At 43.7% G+C, this 18,914-nt stretch overlaps 3 protein-coding genes across 7 annotated transcripts in view; 1 reads left to right on the top strand and 2 right to left on the bottom strand.

Moving 5' to 3' along the window:
• Positions 1 to 1,407: 1,407 nt before the first annotated feature.
• Positions 1,408 to 4,057, top strand: crx (cone-rod homeobox). Its single transcript, XM_072374836.1, has 3 exons — positions 1,408 to 1,606; positions 2,517 to 2,668; positions 2,926 to 4,057. Exons 1-3 carry the CDS (start codon positions 1,510 to 1,512, stop codon positions 3,562 to 3,564), a joined length of 888 nt encoding a protein of 295 aa, XP_072230937.1. The 5' UTR covers positions 1,408 to 1,509; the 3' UTR covers positions 3,565 to 4,057.
• Positions 4,058 to 7,830: 3,773 nt separating this feature from the next.
• h3f3c (H3 histone, family 3C) lies at positions 7,831 to 11,313 on the bottom strand. Its single transcript, XM_072374244.1, has 4 exons — positions 11,200 to 11,313; positions 10,085 to 10,228; positions 9,219 to 9,372; positions 7,831 to 9,123 (listed from the first exon to the last, which is right to left on the bottom strand). Exons 2-4 carry the CDS (start codon positions 10,210 to 10,212, stop codon positions 8,995 to 8,997), a joined length of 411 nt encoding a protein of 136 aa, XP_072230345.1. The 5' UTR covers positions 10,213 to 10,228; positions 11,200 to 11,313; the 3' UTR covers positions 7,831 to 8,994.
• Positions 11,314 to 13,147: 1,834 nt separating this feature from the next.
• arhgap32b (Rho GTPase activating protein 32b) overlaps positions 13,148 to 18,914 on the bottom strand; it is a 30,057-nt gene continuing 24,290 nt past the window's right edge. For all 5 annotated transcript variants that reach the window (XM_072374238.1, XM_072374239.1, XM_072374235.1 and 2 more), the window contains 2 exons: positions 17,985 to 18,643; positions 13,148 to 16,933 (listed from right to left, as the gene is read on the bottom strand). In XM_072374238.1, coding sequence (XP_072230339.1) covers positions 14,696 to 16,933; positions 17,985 to 18,643 — 2,897 coding nt within the window. In that variant the 3' untranslated portion in view covers positions 13,148 to 14,695. The remainder of the gene's footprint in view (positions 16,934 to 17,984; positions 18,644 to 18,914) is intronic.

The following is an 18,914-nucleotide window of genomic DNA, read 5'->3' as shown; positions in this document are numbered from 1 at the left end:
AAAAAAATTGCCAGCTTCGTCAGGGATTGTAGGGCCTTGCGTTACTAACTGGACAATACAGTGACGATGTTTGAGTCTGAGAGGTAAAAAGTCCAAATAATACAGTAATAATACAGTAAAAGCATCATAGTTTAAAACTTTTAACACACGGTTAAGAGTCAGTTTGTTAAACATTTCAAAACTTGATATAAACCCATAATGTGCAGAACAGTGAATGCACATGTACAGACTTCCCACTTGGTCACATTCATACACACACAGATACACCCCACAGATGTATGTCAGACTCACTTCTGGGCAAATATTCCCACACTTGACGATACCCTGGTCCACAGAAACAAATTGGGATGACAGAAATGCTCTCCATCCTCATGTGTCCAGTCCCCCATCAAGTGCAGCAGCTGTCTCTTGACTTTGACTCATCCGCCCATGTTGCTCTCAACTTTTCTCATCCTCTACCGTTTTCTTGTCTTTTCTCTCTGCTCGGCCTTCTCACTGACAGGTCCATTTCCCTAACTTTGGTGTGGCTGCTGCAGTCCCTCCAGCCTCTTTCCAGCTCCACCACTGACAGGATTGCTCTGTCTTTCCTCTCTTTATCTGGAGATAAGATACTTACTTTTCAGATAAAGCATATTATGATAAATCAAATGAGCTTTGTCGCTTTCGTGCATCTGGGTGATTTTAGCAAGTGTGCAAGCAGCTGTTATATAATCTGTAAGTTATGTGTGAAGGTGCATTGGATGTGCAGCCGGCTAATTGATCAGGAATGTGCAGGAGGACAGGCATTCTGAGGAAGGTAAAAATGGGCACTGATGGGGAAAAAAAAAAACAATTTATAGACATTATTTATCATGAATAGCTATTTACTTTTGTTTGGAGTTCAACTGTAAATTTTTCCTGTATTTTATTTTACATATATTTCTATATTTATTCATGTTTTTGTCATACCAGTGAGAAAGGATACTTCATATCGGAGGAGAAACTCAAAGACTTCTCTGCTATGACAATAAGAAACCGTGCAGACCTGAGCACAGCTTGGCGAATTATTCAGCCTGTTGCTGTGGTTTTCCTCGTGCGCCCTTTGTGCGCGTGTGTGTTTGTGTGAGTGTGGGAGGGGTTTGCAGACTCACTGGCCGCCTCTAATTAGCAGCGTGTGCCAGTAAAGAAACTCAGTGGAGCGACTTTACCAGGGCGCAGAGGAATTCGGGGGCCACTCCACTTGTATGTGATGACTCTGACCGCCTGAGATCTGAGTCGTAGAAGCGGTCCGGATGCTCAGCGCGCCGCTCTCTGCTCTGCTGCTAAGCTGAGTTTAAGCCGAAAGTGCAGTTTAGAAAAGAACACTCTTTGGCGTTTCAGCTGCGAACTCCGCGTCAAGCCTCTCTGCGCAGCGGGTTGGATCGGACGCATCGACTTGTTGCCGCCGCTGAGCTTTGAGGGCCCCGCGGTTGTTGCGTTGCGTTGTCCGACCCACAAGTCAGCGACAGGAATTAAAAGCCTGCTGTAAAGATGATGTCCTACATAAAGCAACCCCATTACACAATGAACGGGTTAAATTTGCCTGGCCCCGGGATGGATGTCCTTCACACAACCGTCGCTTATCCACGTAAGTACTATCTGACATACACTTTTTTTTTATAAAACTCTTTTTAAAGATTATTTTTTTGAGTATATATTATTATTTGTAAGCTTATTGCGTATTTGTTTCCTTTTTGTCCTCGTAAATGATCGTTTCAAGTCTGACCCAAATGATGCGTAAAAACGCACAGGCTGGTGCGTAATGCTGCAGCCAAACGAGAAAAATCTCATCAAGTAAACGGGAATAAATGATCTGTTCTGTCAGATTCAGAATGTTGACAACAACTTTGGATAATTATGGTGAATATATGTGATCGTGACTGTGTTGTTGGTTTAAGAGAGTAAAATAACATTAGGACAAACTTTTGTGTTTTTTAATAATTCGATTTAAAGTTCACCTTATTGTTTCAACACTATACTGTCGTGAATACGACGTGTTTGTTCATAAGGATTGGCTGTATACACTATTCAACCTTTTTAACCCCTCAGTTTTTATGTTTTGCACTTTTTCCTTCAAACGTTTTCACATAAACACATAACACATAAAACATTTGGACGGAGACTCTAATTTTGTGAAATCCCAAATTCCCGTGAATGCATCAAACAGTTATTCTTGTGCGTATTCTACTTGTTCTGATACACATACATCCATTCGTTTTAGGGCATTAGGAGGGCAGACAGAAAAACCTTTAACTGGACTCAAAGTATAACATATGAATGTAATATATTGTTAATATATTGATAAATAACCTTTGTCTTCATTCTGTTAATTAATATTTGTATCTGCATGTATTTATATTTATATCTGTTGTCATCCTTCCTTATCTGGAAAACAAGACTAATTTAAATGTTTTTTCTCTAAAGAAAAGCTTCTGAGTTGAGTTTATAATTCATGTCACCTTTCTGATAATGTCTATCTGTGTCCCCTGGGTTGGCAGCCACTCCCCGGAAGCAGCGCAGAGAGCGCACCACCTTCACTCGGACACAGCTGGACATCCTGGAAGCGCTGTTCTCCAAGACCCGCTACCCAGACATCTTCATGCGGGAAGAGGTGGCCCTCAAGATCAACCTGCCGGAGTCACGTGTGCAGGTACTGCAGAGCAGGCCACAGCAAAGACGGAGGACAGTCTGTTTAGTGTTTGTGGGTTAGTCATAGTGGGACAGGATACCTGAAGAAGCTGATGGAAAAACAACAGTGTTCTTCGGGTTGTCTCCTGCATGTATTACACTTCATCTAAGAGACAGTCGTCCTCTCTAACCCACATAAGTGATTTTCAACTCTTTTCAACTCGCACGTTCTGTCCGTGAATTTTCTTTTGTAACGTGCCTTTTTCTTTGTATCTTCAGGTGTGGTTTAAAAACCGCCGTGCCAAATGCCGCCAGCAGCAGCAGCAGAGCAGCGGTCAGTCCAAGCCCCGCCCACCCAAGAAGAAGGCCTCCCCGGTTCAGGAACCCAGCGCCCCTGATCCCGTTCCTAACCCCTCTGGCTCTTACAGCCCGTCCTCAGCCCAGTCGGGCCCCGGCCTGGCCCCGAGCTCCAGCACTGGAAACACCGCTGTGTCCATCTGGAGTCCGGCCATCTCCCCCCTGCCCGACCCCCTGGCCTCCTCCTCAGCGCCCTGCATGCAGCGCCCCTCACCTTACCCTATGAGCTATGGCCAGCCATCAGCCTACACCCAGGGCTACGCCAGCACCACCTCCTTCTTCACCGGCCTGGACTGCAGCGCCTACCTGTCCCCCATGCACTCGCAGCTGTCAGGCACCGGTGGTGCTCTCAGCCCCATCACTGTGCCCTCCATGGGGGGCTCTCTGAGCCAGTCCCCAGCATCACTGTCTTCGCAGGGCTACAGCACTGCCTCCTCCCTGGGCTTCACCTCTGTTGACTGCCTGGACTACAAGGACCAGCAGGCCTGGAAACTGGGCTTCACTACAATGGATTGCCTGGACCACAAGGACCAAAACTCCTGGAAATTCCAGGTCCTCTAGGGGGTAATAAAAAATGTTGACGTGTGTGTCGACATGTCACACATGTCAGACAGCCCTGCATGAGATAATGTGAAGCAGTTCTCCCCCAGGACTAGTTATCACTGATTCTCAGTTTCATGGTTGTAAGATTATGTTTGTTCTTTCTTTCTGTCTGAGAGCGACCTCTGTAGAAACGCGATTACTTGGAATGATTTTTGAGATTTAAGGACCAGTGACTGTCATCGATGCTGCCTGACTCCAAATCACGTCTGTTATCCTCCCCGCTATGTGAAGTGAGAAAACTAACGCCTTTGAAAAGTCTGTAGGTAAAAACTGGTATGGAAGATTACTGAGCCCATCACACTCACAGATTGTACATTTCTTCATTTTCTTTTAAAACTTGCATTGTGATAGAATGGAGGGAGTGCCGTTCTGAAATGAAGGAGCGGTAGCTGTTAATCTCCTTCAGGGTTACATTACTCTAAACTATTTATTATTATTATTATTTTAGGTCAGTCATTTGGTTTTATTTAGATTTTTTTTGAAAGATTTGTGTTATGTATATTCAGTGTTAGCCTTTAGTGTTTATGATCCTGATCTGATTGATGGATAGAAAAGATTTTCTGTTTTAGCTGTTTGACATATTAAAGAAATCTATTATTTACCCGTTTGTGCGCTGATGGTCATTAACACGAATAGTAGTGTGGAAGTTTATTGCTTGTTAGGGATTTGTCTCATCCACAGTCAGGGGTCAGTGTCCAGCTGGGATACAGATGTAAAGTTGTTCTGTTGGGAGTTCAGTCTGGACCTGTCATGTTTGTCATACGGCCTGCATGGCTCTCACTGGTCCATCTTGGTTATTTTAGCTTATCTGATTCTGGGAGTGTCCCAATCCTCTTAGCCTCCCTTCAGCAATGCCCTAAGTGAATTAGTTAGGATTATTGCCCTATCCCCCTCTGTCTCTCACCCACCTCCACCTCTGCCACTCTTCCATTCCTGGCTCTCTTCTTGTGTTCCCTCCATCTTGTCTATCTTTGTCCCTTTCCTTATTTTGCCTCTTCAGCTCTGCGATATTTCTATTTTCTCTCCTCTGCTTGTCTGCTTTTTTGACACAACCGCGGTCCATCCCCCCAGTCCTGTGCGCAAACTCAACAAAACACCCGAATGACTGACAACAATGCAGTTGAATAAAGACTTTTTGTTACTCTTGTGTTCATAAATTGTTCCAGATTTCAGATCTCTATCTGCCCAGTGGTTCCCCTACCCCCCTCTTCCTTTCGCCACAGCTCCTCTGACCACTTGGTAATCCCCACATGACCTGATTACTGTACTACGTAAACTTAGCCATGACATCAAATGCGCGGAAAGATTTTTACACAAGTGTGTGAAGTGCGTGTGGCAGTTGTTGTTGACAGTAGAGGGACGGTCAGCGGAGTCATTCTCGTTTTTTTTTTAAGTTGATTTCCATTGCAGGCTCTGTTGTATCTTTAAAGTGAAATTAAAACCCTGTAGCTCAGCAATAAAGAAAAAAAAAAAGATCAGTAAACATAATTTAAAATCTTGACATGCGACTGTTTACGATTGAGCTAAATTAACAGCAGTGAAATAAAAACTAATTCAGGTTATTGTTTTTTTGACTCACATCTGATCACTTTCCTAAACCATTAAAACTCTACCGCACTGGGAGAAGTAAATATTTAGCGACAGACATTTCAAAGCACTTTTCTGCACTCATCACTGACCTAATCCCACTCTGTGCCATGTTTAATCCCGCTGCCCTCCCTCTCTGTGGAGCGATTGGTTAATCCCTCTGTCCGTGAGCCCTGATTGGTTAACCCCCCCATCGGAGGGTGCAGTGCACTTGTAATCTCCCCCCTCAGCTCTGTGTTTCAGACAAACATTTGCACTGTAATCCCAGGAAGGAGCAGATGTGATGGGGGATGGAGAGCACTGAGCAGACCTTGAGGAAGGTGAACACAGGAAAAAAAAAAAAAGAAACCACAGCATAAAGGGGCGAGAAGGAAAGGTTCGGCCAAGAAATTGAAGAAAGACACGTTTTCAGAAAGCTCAAACGTGACTCCAATAGATAAAGTACCAAAAAAAAAAACCATGACAACTTGTTGTTGTTTGTCTTTTTAAAAGGGCGTGAAAGTTAAAAATCCAGTTAACTAAACTAATAATCCAAATCCGCGAGGTAGCTTCTTATCCACCGATATTCAAAGACACTAAAAAAAAAACCCTGGCCTGGAATATTTGCATTGTGATGATCTAAAAACAGATGGCAAAGACTAAAGGGAAAAGGGGGAATTGTTGTGACCATTACTTCTTGGAAAAAAAGGAATATTTCCAAAGTTTAGCCTCCAAATATATTACTCAAAGTGATGGTTTACATGGTTAAATTCAGATAAAATGGATGGCTCAAAAAAAAGCTTTTCAAAGCGGCTAATTACTTTGGAATTAGATATTTTTGTAATGGTCCATGTTAGTTCAATGTAATTAATAGTATTCTAAAAATACTAACTATACTATTTTAGAAGGTTATTTCCAGCAGGTTCACCCCAAGGTCAGACGGGGCAATGCTCAGAGAAACTATAAAAACCTGAGAGCTACATCTCAAACTCTACAGGCCTCAGTTAGCATGTTAAATGTTAAAGTTTGTGACAGTACAATTAGAAGAAGATTGAACAAGTATGGCTTGTTTGCAAGGGTTGCAGGAGAAAGCCTAAACACAGCAGCAACTCTACAACAAAAGAAAAGAATCAAGGTGTTGCAATGGTCCAGTCACCTGACTGAAATGCTGTGGTGGAACCTTAAGAGATCTGTGCATAAACCAGTGCTGCAAACCTCAATGAACTGAAGCAACGTTGGAAAGAACAGTGGGACAAAACTCCTCCACAGCCTCCACGAAACAACAGAAAATGATTCCTTCAAATTATTGTTGTTAAAGGTAAACATGCCGTCAAATGATGGGGGTGTAGTTCATTTTTCACACACTGCTTCTCCGCTTTAGCTTAGTTTCTGCTCGATAAATGACAGAATGTCAGAAAAGGTGGTGCACTTTCTTCTTCTCTGACCATAAATATCAGATTATTACTGACAGAACGGTCCTGATGCTTTAAACGGTTTTCTAAAAGCTTAAATAACGTCATGTACATGAAGATATCTGATCACTGCTGCGGTTTCAACTTGCCAGTCGGTTCTCCAGGGAAACTGCACCTCCTACAGGAAACCTTACGTCAAGTTTCTGCTGCTAAAGGTGGGCCTGCGAGCTGTTAAATTATGGCATGTATTTAGATCTATAACATATTCTTGGTAATCTGAGGTTGTATTTACCTAACTGTGAAACCTGGCTGAGGACCAGATGATTTTGTTATGCTGCGTAAAACCTAAGAATTGACAGAGGGTGTACTTTCTTTTCTAGACAACTGTACATGGTTTCCAGTGGGAATTGATCACAAGTGGTTACTGATGATGTGTAAGAAGCAGCTGGATGAAGTCTGAGGTATACAGGGATATGTGATCTACTCAGATTCAGACAGTGGAAGCTAATTTGATTGAAGGAACTTTATAGTATAAATGCACAATGGCACAAAACATCCTAAAAATACAGTTTAGGAAGACTTGTGAGCAAAAAAACAGGAGGAGGAGGCTGCACTTAGGCCTGACAGAGCACTCTTTTTGCGGTGAGGCCTTTTGTTACATTTAAGCCTATGAAAAAGAGGCTTCTCTATATTAATGAGCTGTAACTCCTAAACATTTCCTAAAAACTTGATTAATAAGTTACATTTTCAGCCAATTTTCACTTAAATTAGTTCATATATAGATAAAAAAAACAGTGTTGATTGGCTCAGTCTACTGCTGTAATCATCTGAGTCACTAAAGTCCACATTATAGCTGAAAGGGATAATGGAAGAGAGGACATTTGGTTACACTGGTTCACCTCAGCGAAATATTACATTTATCTTAATTAAAGCGCTGACCTCGTCTTTTTTTTTTTTTTATAGGGTTCACAGTTCCAGCTCATTCAGACTTGACAAATGATTTCTAGCTGTAAAACAACTTGTCTGGTGTCTGTTTTTAGATTTCATGTCCAAACTGTTGTTGAAAACCCAGAAAAATGGCACAGATACAGAATAAATTCCACTTTTTGAATCACATGTCGTCTCTGTGGTTTGCAGCCTAGCTTAAAGTCTCCCCCATGTGGCTAAAGGTTTCCACTACACCGCTGCTCATGTGCTGCCTTCCTCTCGGTAATACTGCAGGAACAAAGGACACGCAGACCAGCCGCAGTGTTTTAACACCTATTTATTACCACCATAATATGAGAAATTTGGAAAATACAAAGATCAGCTTATTTATACGTCTGAAAATCTCAAGGAATAAGAAAAATATAAAAGAAAACAAATATGAGGTTATATTCTGTATCACAAATTTTTGAGAAAGGGAAAGTTTTGAATGCTCAGAGACGCAGAGCCTCAACATGCAGAGTGTAACTTTCACTGAGTCAATTTAAGCTGTGTGACGAGTTTAATGCCTATCTGTGGTGAAAGGGAGCAGCTTAAACAGGACGTGTGATTACTGATGACAGTGACGAGCTGAACAGGCCAGGAAACGGTCAACTAGCGCCCCCGTGTGGCTGCCATTACACAAGAAGTTTCCTTGTAGAAAACACAGGAGCCTTTCTGGAGTTTCCACTGCAAAATCAGATCGCTGTGAAAGAAAACACCTGACAGTCGTGCTCATAGAATCAATTATTTTTCCTATTTTGATCATTTAGGAAGTGGTAAAGAAGAAGATGCTCCTCCGTTAATTATATGTGTAAAAAAAATAGACACCGTATCCACAACACTGATCAATTTTAAGCAAGTTTGGAAGATCAGGGCTCACGTGTCCACACAACCAGAGCAGCGGTCCAACCCCTCCCAGAGCAGATGACAAGTGAAGGGGCTGGGGTGCAGGGGACACACCGAGTGGGAGGGGAGGAGGGTGCTCAGAGGGGCCACAGGCTTTGGGACTAGTTTTAATAGCACCCTGCTGTGGAAGTTGCAGCTCCCCTTAAGCAGACTAGCCCCTGGGCCGTGTCTCTCTGCTTCAGCTCTGTTTGCCAACGAACTGCGTCAGCTGACACTGGCAGCAGAGCTCATTGGTGGGCTTCATGATATGAACCGCCACTCAAACCCACACATGCACGTTTGATTATGTGTGAACACGCGCCTCCGATCTGCAAAACCCTTTACATGCACAGAAAAAGGTACCCTAAAAACATCCGATGCAGACAAAAAGAATCTATGAGAGACCAGACTTAAACGTATTTCTATCGGTTCATAATCAGGATTACCCTAATGTCTACTGAGAGGCTGGGGGAGGAGGTGGGTGGGAGGGAGAAGACGAAGCGGTGAATACAGGGACGGGCAAAGAAAAACAGGACTGAAGTCAAACACCAAGACGCCTTTAAGCACGCTCCCCACGGATGCGGCGTGCCAGCTGGATGTCTTTGGGCATGATGGTGACACGCTTGGCATGGATGGCACACAGGTTGGTGTCCTCGAACAGACCCACCAGATACGCCTCACTGGCCTCCTGCATGAACAAAGGGGAACCAGCGCAGGTCAGGAGAATGGTTCTGGTTTGATGTTACACTGGTGCAGCTTTACGGATATGTTTTGTCCACACACCTGCAGAGCTCCAATGGCAGCGCTCTGGAAACGCAGGTCGGTCTTAAAGTCCTGAGCAATTTCCCTCACCAGACGCTGGAAGGGCAGCTTACGAATCAGCAGCTCGGTGGACTTCTGATACCGACGGATCTCTCTCAGAGCCACTGTACCGGGCCTGAAACATACGACCAAGATAAAGATCAAGTCAAAAAAATAACAGTGGATTCACCATGTAATTTGCATTTCTGTCTAAATATGCTAATTAGTTTGCAGTTAAAAGACAGTGTTTGTGGAGCTTAACTAACTGTTACAGGAAACATGGCTCCAACAAGAGAGCTGTCATTTAAATAGGGGATTGGACTATAAAACTACTTCCAGATGGTAATCCTGCACAGAGCAGTCATTCCCAGTAAGCTGCACATAAGATGTGGAGCAAGTACAAACAAAATGTGAAGGTTGTCAAAAAGGACGCATCATGCAGGTCGAATATCAATCGAGTTCAAATTGATGGTAAAAACTGAACAAATGGTCCACGACTCGGCTCCATCCTGTAAAGCTGATCTGTCATCTGCTAAATCAGACAGTCTGAACCTGATGTTTTCTCTCCTTAATCTAAAAAGAAAAATCTGTATGAAAAGAATGGTGATCACATATTTTTTTGCCTGGCGTTGTGTATTTGTGAGCTTCCTGAACTATTCCCTGTTACGATCATGATGTGAGAAATAAATACCCACGTGTTTTTATTGAACAAGTAATTATAGACACACACACACACACGTAAATATTGACTCCTTGACTATCCCATCCATTATTGAGACTTTGTTGAACACGTCAAAATCACATACTCACAGCGACAAGACATTTATCTGACCCCAGATAAGTGTTACCTGTAACGATGAGGCTTCTTGACGCCACCGGTGGAGGGGGCACTCTTGCGGGCCGCTTTGGTGGCCAGCTGCTTACGAGGAGCTTTTCCTCCAGTGGACTTACGAGCTGTCTGCTTGGTACGAGCCATCACGACAAAGTATCACCTGAAGGGAACATTTAATAAAGTCACTGGTCAGAAAACAGGAAATCAAGAAGATATAAGACAGAATTTTAAACAGTTTATTTTCTAGTCTGTTCTGTGCAGACACAAAGGTCAACTGTTAGGGGGCTTAACAAACAAAAAAGTAAACATTCCTCTGAAAATGGTACTGGAAATGAGAAAAAAAACACCCAAGAAAACCTTAGAAAGACCTCCAGAAAGCAATGATAACTTTATCTAAAGAATAGTGAGGTGTCATAATATTCTGAAGATTTTTTTTTAAATATTCAGGATGTTTCGAGTTTTGTTTTCTTTTTCCCTCCATCTGGCTGAAAGTCTCCTGTGAAAACTTTCCCTCCTGGTAGGAAACTGCATAAACTCCATGTACCGACCCAATTGTGACACTGCTGGCTGCTAATCGCACCAATCACAATGCTGAACAGGCAGAATTATAAAATAAACCAATCGGCAGCGTCTCTCCCGTATTCCCCGACCAATCATGTTTTAGGCCGGAGGGTTTTAGGGCGGGGCATGCAATCCTAACACCGCCTCATACCGCAGGATTATGGCCGCAGACTGAAATGAACCTACCTACCACCGTAGAGCCAACGGACAGGACGTAAACTTTGACGTTTTGCTTTAAAAACACAAAACGCCTAAATATGAGACTATCAACAAACCATAGAAGACAAATACAGCTATCAAAAGAGCGATATAGGTGGGCGAGGCGAAGCCGTTTTAAAACAGAAAAGCGGGGTAGAAATTGCCGCTGAAAGTGGAGCAGATATTTACACGGGAAGTACTGAGCCGTTTTTTCTCCCTGCCTGGGTATCGAGACAGCTGCTTTTTCTTCTCACCAAAGCGTCGAATTCACACGCTATCCGAGCTCAAAAATAACTTCACCTGTCAAAATTTCACCTCTAAACGGTTAATTATATACTAAGGTTGAAAAAGTATGTCAATTTTTTTACTCACCAAGGGCGGATTTAACGCTTTTACTTCGCAGCGATTCAAGTGTGTTGTTGGTTGTCTGGCAGAGTCAGATATTTACTATCTTCACACAATGGAAGCGGAGCAGCGGCAAAATGGCGCCGGTGTCAATCATCTGTCTCCCATAATGCAATGCCAACATTTGTAAACATCCAAACTTCGTCTCCTCAACTTTTTCTCTCAAACATTAAGTCGTAGCACAAGAGAAACGTGTTTAACTTGCGCTGCGTTAGTTACGTTATAATTATAACGTTCTTATATAAGTTATCATTAAAAAAAATCTAGAAATATATAAAACATACAACAAAAAAAAATACAGAAAACAATTAACTAAAAACAAATAGAAGATAATTGTACAAATAATGGCTATTGACCCGAATAATATTGCGCGCGTGGCTCATGAGAAAATAAAAATAAGATGTGATGTGAATTATTTTCAGAAAAACAAAACGTGGAGAACGTTTTCAAAAGTAAAAATAAACTTTTCAGTATAAAATGTTAAAACCATGACATAACATTTAATTTTTCTATCCGTGAGGAACAGAAAATTAAATGTTCAACCCGCATTTTAATTGGATAAATATGACGCATGGTTCCTTTTTTTTTAAGCTACAGTTTAAAGTCAGAACTAATTTATGGTACATTCCCCACTTTCCTTTTTTGAAATACCGAAACATTTCTGTGTGGAAGGGAAATTGCTCTGACTTAACACCTTTCTTTTCGATCAGGTGCATTTTTTTGGTTCAGAACTGTTCAGTTCGACTTCTTTTTAACTTCTATAAGATTTTATCTCTTGCATACTGTCATTTTCTTTTTAATTTGAAACCACAGCCAGTGTTTTGGTTACGATTTTAATCTATTTTTGTGTGAACATGTGATTGTGGTATGTACGAGTTAATTTTCCCTCTTTGTTGATGACAATCCACTGTGTGAGGCGTTTGTCTTTATGTCTGTCGTTAAGGGGCTAAATTAATTTATCCTTTGAGTAAGTTCAGTATAGAAGAAGTGTTCCTTCACGAATGCCCTCATTCTCTGGTGTTTGGGCTCTGGTGTTGTAGTCTTCTTGCCGGTTCCTTTTCGAGTCAGGGGTCCTAGCATATCCCCTTTCTTTGTTTATTTCACCCCCTACACAGAGATGATGCATCCGAGTCTAACCACTAAATATAAATAGTTTCAAATTTGACTCTTTCACGTCAGTAAATCCTGTTATATCTTTTCATTTGACCTCTTTATTCCAATAAAACTGAAGTTTTGTAGCAGCGGGGTCTCAGCTTAGGTGAGAATTCAGAATTCTGTATTCTTATGAGCGTTGGTGCAGACTGAAGCCAGTTCAAGCTTAAGTAGAAATATTGTGCTCTGCAATGTTTGGAGGTCACTTATTAATCCATTCAGGCCTGACGTAGCATACAAGTATATGATTTTCCTCAGGTTTCCATGGTTTAAAGTCATTGTAGTTAACACATGGAGGACTTAGTTACAGTTTGGAAATCGACTGGGTTGATGGATTTTAAAGGGGGCTGTGGTTCAGCCAGTGGCTTCTGACCTTTATTCAGGACATCTGGTTGTGGTGCCACTACAGAAAGGGTCATTAAAAGGTCAACATTGGTACAACAATCATCTGAGAATAATCTAATGGTGGAGGTGTGGTAGAATTCATCCGATTGCTTTCCCTGGTTAAAATGGGATGTATGGGAAGAGGAAGGATGTCAAAATTTAAGCACTTTATTTCCTAAAAGCAACAGTTTAGGGCCAAATCACAGTGATATCAGTCACGGCTGAAGATAAACGTAGTAGATCTAGGATTAAAAGCCCCTTTTTAGAGCCGCTCAGTAAGCTGAAACCTTTACCTTTGACTTGTTCCTCTTCACTGAAGTGCCCCACTGAAGCCAGCAAATTTAAAATAGAATCGACAACATATCAAAAGCCATAGATCTGAGCTATTCCTGAACAGTTTTATTTAATATCCGACTTTAGACACCTCTAGTTTGAGACAAGTGTTTTCACATTCAAGTACACAGTGCCTTACGTCAACACCCCCATCTGAGAAGGTAGAGGTTTTAGATAAGGCAAGAGGAGCAAAACCTGCAAGCGATATAGAAGTCAAATGGTTACAGAGTAGAACCTGGTTTGAGACATATTTGAAATATACCGTCTTCCATAGATTATGCTGAACCCAGAAGGCTTGTAGTATAATACTAGATGAATGTACTACACATGTATTTCCAGCATTAAAAACAAACTGGCCCTAAAATCCCTTTCCTCGTGGTTCTAAACTCAAAACCAGTTTGATACCAAACTAAAACAACCCGAGCAAAACCAAATCACCCGTCACCCCCAAACTATCGAGAATCATTTCAACCGTTTGTGCATTATGACAATGGACTCGACAAAAATGGTAAACAAGATAGGGTATCCAGGAACAAAAATTTAAGGCTAGTTATGAGTTTTGTTTTTTTTTTCCCTCGCAAAGCAGCGGCAACATGTTCTTCATGTTGTTTGAGAGGATGTTATTTCAGCTTTATTCAATCAGTCCAGTTTCTGAAAGTACCATCAATTAGAAAACAAACAAAAAAAAGGAAACAAAAATAACCTTTTACATTATTTCAGAAGCGACGACAATCATTCACCTTCCCATCTTTATCCCGTATGTGCAAGAAATGTGCCAAGTCTTTGGTCCCTCTTCCAATGAAGAACAGACAAGTACCAAAACATTCCATTAGAAGTCACTGAAATCTGTTTATAACAAAGTTACCTTAAAAATGGCACAGTCACAGAGAGAATAAGACATTTATGACCACTGTATCAACTCAAAATAGCCCACTGCTGCTCCTTATCAAATCTGTCATTCATCAAAGCAGACATGGACACACTGTACCGCCTTCCTGTGTGTGTGTGTGTGTGTGTGTGTGTGTGTGTCAGCGGGAGGGCATGGTGACCCAAATGTATCCTCCTTCATTAACTTGTGCTGTAACATCGAGAAAGAACGCAACGGATAGAGAAGTACACAGAACTGTTCTGTAAGAGATAGAGAGTGCATGCATTTCTAAAATGCAAACCTTAGTCCCAGTTCATGTTCATGCCCAGCGTCACACCTAAAAAAAGAAGGAAAAACTAAAAATCCCTTTTTACTAGTGATTCTATCTGTATACATACATACATATATATATATATGTGTATATATATGTATGTATATAGTATATATTTTACATTTTTGTGGTTTGTGTCAAAAGTCCCCCACATCTTTCTTATCATACATATTTATGATTGGCTACAGTCTCAATCAATCACAGCATGACCTCGTGGACAATAAGTTCCAGGTACATTCAGGACTTTCTGTAAAAAGTCTGACAATATTCTTTACAATTCATTAAAAATACAGAGAGGCAAAAATATTGGTGATGTAACAGTCCACTGTCCTGCAGAGGCTGCTCAACCGTAGCTCGACAGTTTTTCTTCTACACAGATAAAGATAACGTCCCTTTCATTCTGTACAAATCTCAGCCTCTGGCCTCTGCAGGCCCAGGTCAGTCTGGATGAAGGCTCCCTGGCCCAGAGCCGTGGAGTACGCTCGGTTGCTGTGGCTCACCGAGAAACCCGTGGCTGGATAAGAGCTGGAGCCTCCGTGTTTTTGAACGGGGGCTTTCGGCTGAGGTACTGGGTGGTAATCGTCCAAGTTGTCGTAGTGGGACTGCACCGGTTTAGTGCTGAGTTTCTGATAGGCGTAGTCTCTGTCTGGGTCCGGTTTGCTCTGGCTGTAGTGCTGCTCCTCTCGGACACTGTGTGATCGCTCCGGTTTGGAGCGGGCATGCTGCTCCCTGGGAGCTGAAGGCTGCTCGTCTGTACTGTGGTAGCCACTTGGCGTTTTGACTTTCACCTGGTGGTGCTCAGAGTCGGGGCACTCGTAACGAGGTTGGACGTTCCTTTTGCCTGGAAACTCCTGCCGGTGTTTGGACCGGCTGCCGTCCTCTCCAGCTTCGTACTTGGCCTCGTGCCGGCCGCTCTCCTGCTGATGGGAGAGACTGTGGCTCAGAGTGGCAGGAAGGGAGTGAGAAGATTGGCCTTTTTTGGAAATGCTTTGCTTGGAAAGTACATCTGACTTGTCGCCCATTCCGCTGCCATGGACATGCTTGTCAGTCTCCATGTACACAAGGACGTCGGGGTCTGACACCATGTGTCTGGGGAGGTAGCGGCCATCTTTGCTCTCGGATGCTAACAGTACCCCTTTACCAGGGTCCGATTTACTCCGCAGATGCAGGCTTTCATAGCCCGATATATCTGCTGGTGTGAACAAGCCCACGTTGTCGTACTGAGAGAGGACCGGGCCTTTAACCTTCAGTCTGGCCCTGCTTTCCCTGCGGATGGAGTGCATGCGCAGCCTCTCTGCCTCCTCTGGATCCCACGCCAGGTAAGCAGCAGCTTCCTTGCTCCCGTGACTCAGCGGCATGTCCCTGCTGACAAAGCTATGCTCCTTGCCAGGAGGAAGGACGTGGTGAGCAAGGTAGTGGTATCCAGTTGCCTTTCCACCCGGTCGCCCAGCAACAGCGCCAGCATCTCGGCCGCCGTAGGAGTGGAAGTGCCTGACTCGGACAGTGCCATAAGGGTCTATGTCGTAGTAAGGCGAGTCCAGAGGGCTTGAACCAGAGTACGGACTGTAGCGATACTGGACCCGTCCGTTTTCAAAGTAAGGCTGCAGCTGGGTGACGTGGTAGTCGGTTTGTGAGGACTGCTGTGAGGACTGCTGTGCGGGCTGCTGCGCGGGCTGCTGGTAGGATTTACACTGGTATACAGGCCGGTGGTAGAAGAATATGTCGTCGTCTGGGGGAACTTCAGTTCTTTGAATGGGAACTGTGCGAATGGTGGAAGGGACGTGGAGGGAGTGCACTCTGCGGATGGTGGGATAGCCGTGGGTTCTGTCATGGCTGTAACCCTGATGCCCAGGCCCTGGAGATACATACACACTGCGGGGGTTTCCTCTCAGCTTCATGGAATGGTGGTAGGACCTGGGCCCTAAAGTGCTGTATCTGTTATCAACTCGAGCACTGTAGGGTATCTGAGGCTCAGACTTGGACACATAAGAGTGTGGGGTGACGCTGTCTGGTCTGTAATGGTGTGGAATGGACTGTGGACCCAGAGGAACAGGCCTCTGGTGGTAGTAAGCTGCTCCTGGCGGTTCAATTAAGACCGGTTCTCCTTTAGCATGGTAAAGGTAGGCAGGCTGGTGTGCGGAGGATTTACGAGGAGAATGAGGATGGGGTGGCACAGGCTCCCCCAGGTGGCCAGCTGGAGAGCCTTCATCGAAGATGTGGTAGGAAGCTTCACTTTGGCTGAGAGCTGCTGTAGCCAACTTGCTTTCCATGGTGCGGACGGGAGGGGCTGGAGGTTTGAGTCCAGGACAGTCATTATGCTTTCCAGACTCTGTGCAGGGCTGTACGGGCTTAATGGCCTCCCAAGGCTTCTCAACAGGCTCGGCGGATGTGGGTGCTACTCTCGCGCTGGCCTTTGATAGATGGGGTTGGGAATGGATTTGTGCGGGAGGCTGCGACTGTGCATGAGGCTGTGCTGGGAGGTGGGACTGAATCGGAGCTTGGTTCTTCGGCTGAGTTTGTGTTTGGTGTTGGGGCAGGGAGACCGCCTGCTTTTTGGGTTTCTGAGCTGTTGGAGGTGGCTGTTCCGATGGTTTTGGAAGGACCGGGTGTGGTGCAGCCTCTTCTACTTTGACCTGATTAAGCAAACACACAAAAAAAGACAAGTTAAGATTTGTTGCTGTGGGACAAAAGGTTTACCAGCCCCACACATAACACCTCATCTACATGCTGATCTGTGTCTAGTTTGGTTACAGAGTTATTCCATAAAGCCGTCCACGATCTCTGTTCAGCTACTGAGAGTGGAAATAGCAGCTTGGAGGTTAGAAAAAAGGAGCTGTGTTGAGCTTCTCATATAACTATCATATTTCCTTAAATGATTAATGATCCCTTTGTGGCTATTGGCTGATGGTATTCAACAAGTTATTTATTATTGATGGGACTGCTGTGAAGTGCAATCCCACTTCATGCTGTCTGCTTCATCAAAGCTCAAAACGATGGGCTCGACTGTGCAGGAGTTCATTATCCATGTGTGTTTTTCAGGATTTTTAACATTAAATCACAAAAAGCGACAGAGCGAATGCCTGGAAATGCTTTAAGTGAACATTAAAATTTCTGACTCGTTTAGCCGTTTGTCAAAAGAAACTGAAACATATGTGAATGAGAGCAGCTTTATTGGAATTGGGCCGTATTAACGCACAATTACACTTATCTTAAAAAAAGCAAAAATATGGAACTTCGGACCATCTGAGGAGCTGAGGAGATGTTTTAGTCTGGTTTGGAGAGGTTTTCGTACGATTTTAATTGGACAAATGCGATTATTAGTTTCTTTTACACTCTTTCATGCAGCTAAGCATCTAAATGACAAGAATACCACCCAAACTGCCAAACACAGACCCTAATAAAAAGCTAAGAGGAGAAATGTCAGTGAACAGTAAAACTGACTTTTTCTTTACTGGAAATAACAGATGTCTCTTATTTCCAGAGAGAACAGTCATTTCTTTGTCTTTACCAGAGTAAATTGCTGTTACCATCACTGTGGCATCCTGAAATGAAATCTGCTAAATGCACCTGGTTGATATTTGGTGATTCTTTATCTAGTTCTGACTGAATCGTGCTTATTGAATACAAAAGCAATGCATGCTGACCTCAAATGTACAGTTTACATACAAAAATTACAATATTTACCTCAGCAATAGACTTTGGTAAGACTTTATTGTCTTTGCAGCTGCCACTGGGCGTGGTGGCTGGAGTGGGACTGGATGAGCTGGTGTGAACTGGAACCTGACCCGGGACAGACAGCTTTCTTTCTGGACTTTTCCTGGTAGGAGAAGTCAGGTTGGTTGAGCTGGGAAGTGGGACGCACTTGTAAAGTGGAGTGTTTGGTGGGGTGGAGTCTGTTTCCGGCCGAGTACGAGGCGGAGTTGTAGAGGAACTGGCGCTGTCTGATGGCTCGGTAATCCTGCTGGTTAACCCTGGTTGCTGTGGTTTGACTGGAGGACTGGGAATGGCCGGATAAGATGAGGCTGTGGTGACAGTTGGAGCGGTGATGTTGGGTGGAGGGGAACAACTTCTTCCTGCTCCGTCCTCAGAAGCACTCTGGGAACGTGGGAAGAGTGAATGTGCCAGCTCCTGAAGGTTGGAGGCCTCCTGCTTCTGCACAGGGGGCACCGCTATGGGAGTGTCTGCAGACTGAGAGGAAACCTGCTGGGCTGACTCAGCCAGGGCCAGGGCCAACATGCGGGCAGCATTCTTAGGAGGTGGAGGGGGAGGAGGGGCAGAAGTAGGAGCTGTAGAGCTGAGGGAACGAGGGGTGAGGTCCTTGGAAGAGTCTGGAGTTATGACTCCTATCGGGAACAAAAAAAACAAAGGAGGTGCAGTTGAACAACACGTAAGCAACAGAGCAGTTGGTTGAAGTGGGAGGAAAGTTTTAAGGTGCTTCAAGAGAAAGAAAGGGGTCAGTTAAGGATGCTGCTTTGGCAAGACAAGAAAAGATTTATTCAAGATGAAACCTGCCAAAAAGAAATCTTCAAATCAACATATTTTAAATCTAAAAAAATATATAAACAAGGCAGTGAAGCAGTCAGAAGCATGCCACACACTGCAGTTTCTGGTTCA

Source organism: Leuresthes tenuis, unplaced genomic scaffold, assembly GCF_036924035.1.
Source record: "Leuresthes tenuis unplaced genomic scaffold, fLeuTen1.0.hap1 SCAF_21, whole genome shotgun sequence".
In the NCBI taxonomy this organism is placed as follows: domain Eukaryota; kingdom Metazoa; phylum Chordata; class Actinopteri; order Atheriniformes; family Atherinopsidae; genus Leuresthes; species Leuresthes tenuis.
Note: the sequence above shows the minus strand (reverse complement) of the source record. Positions and strands in the feature narration are given on the sequence as shown.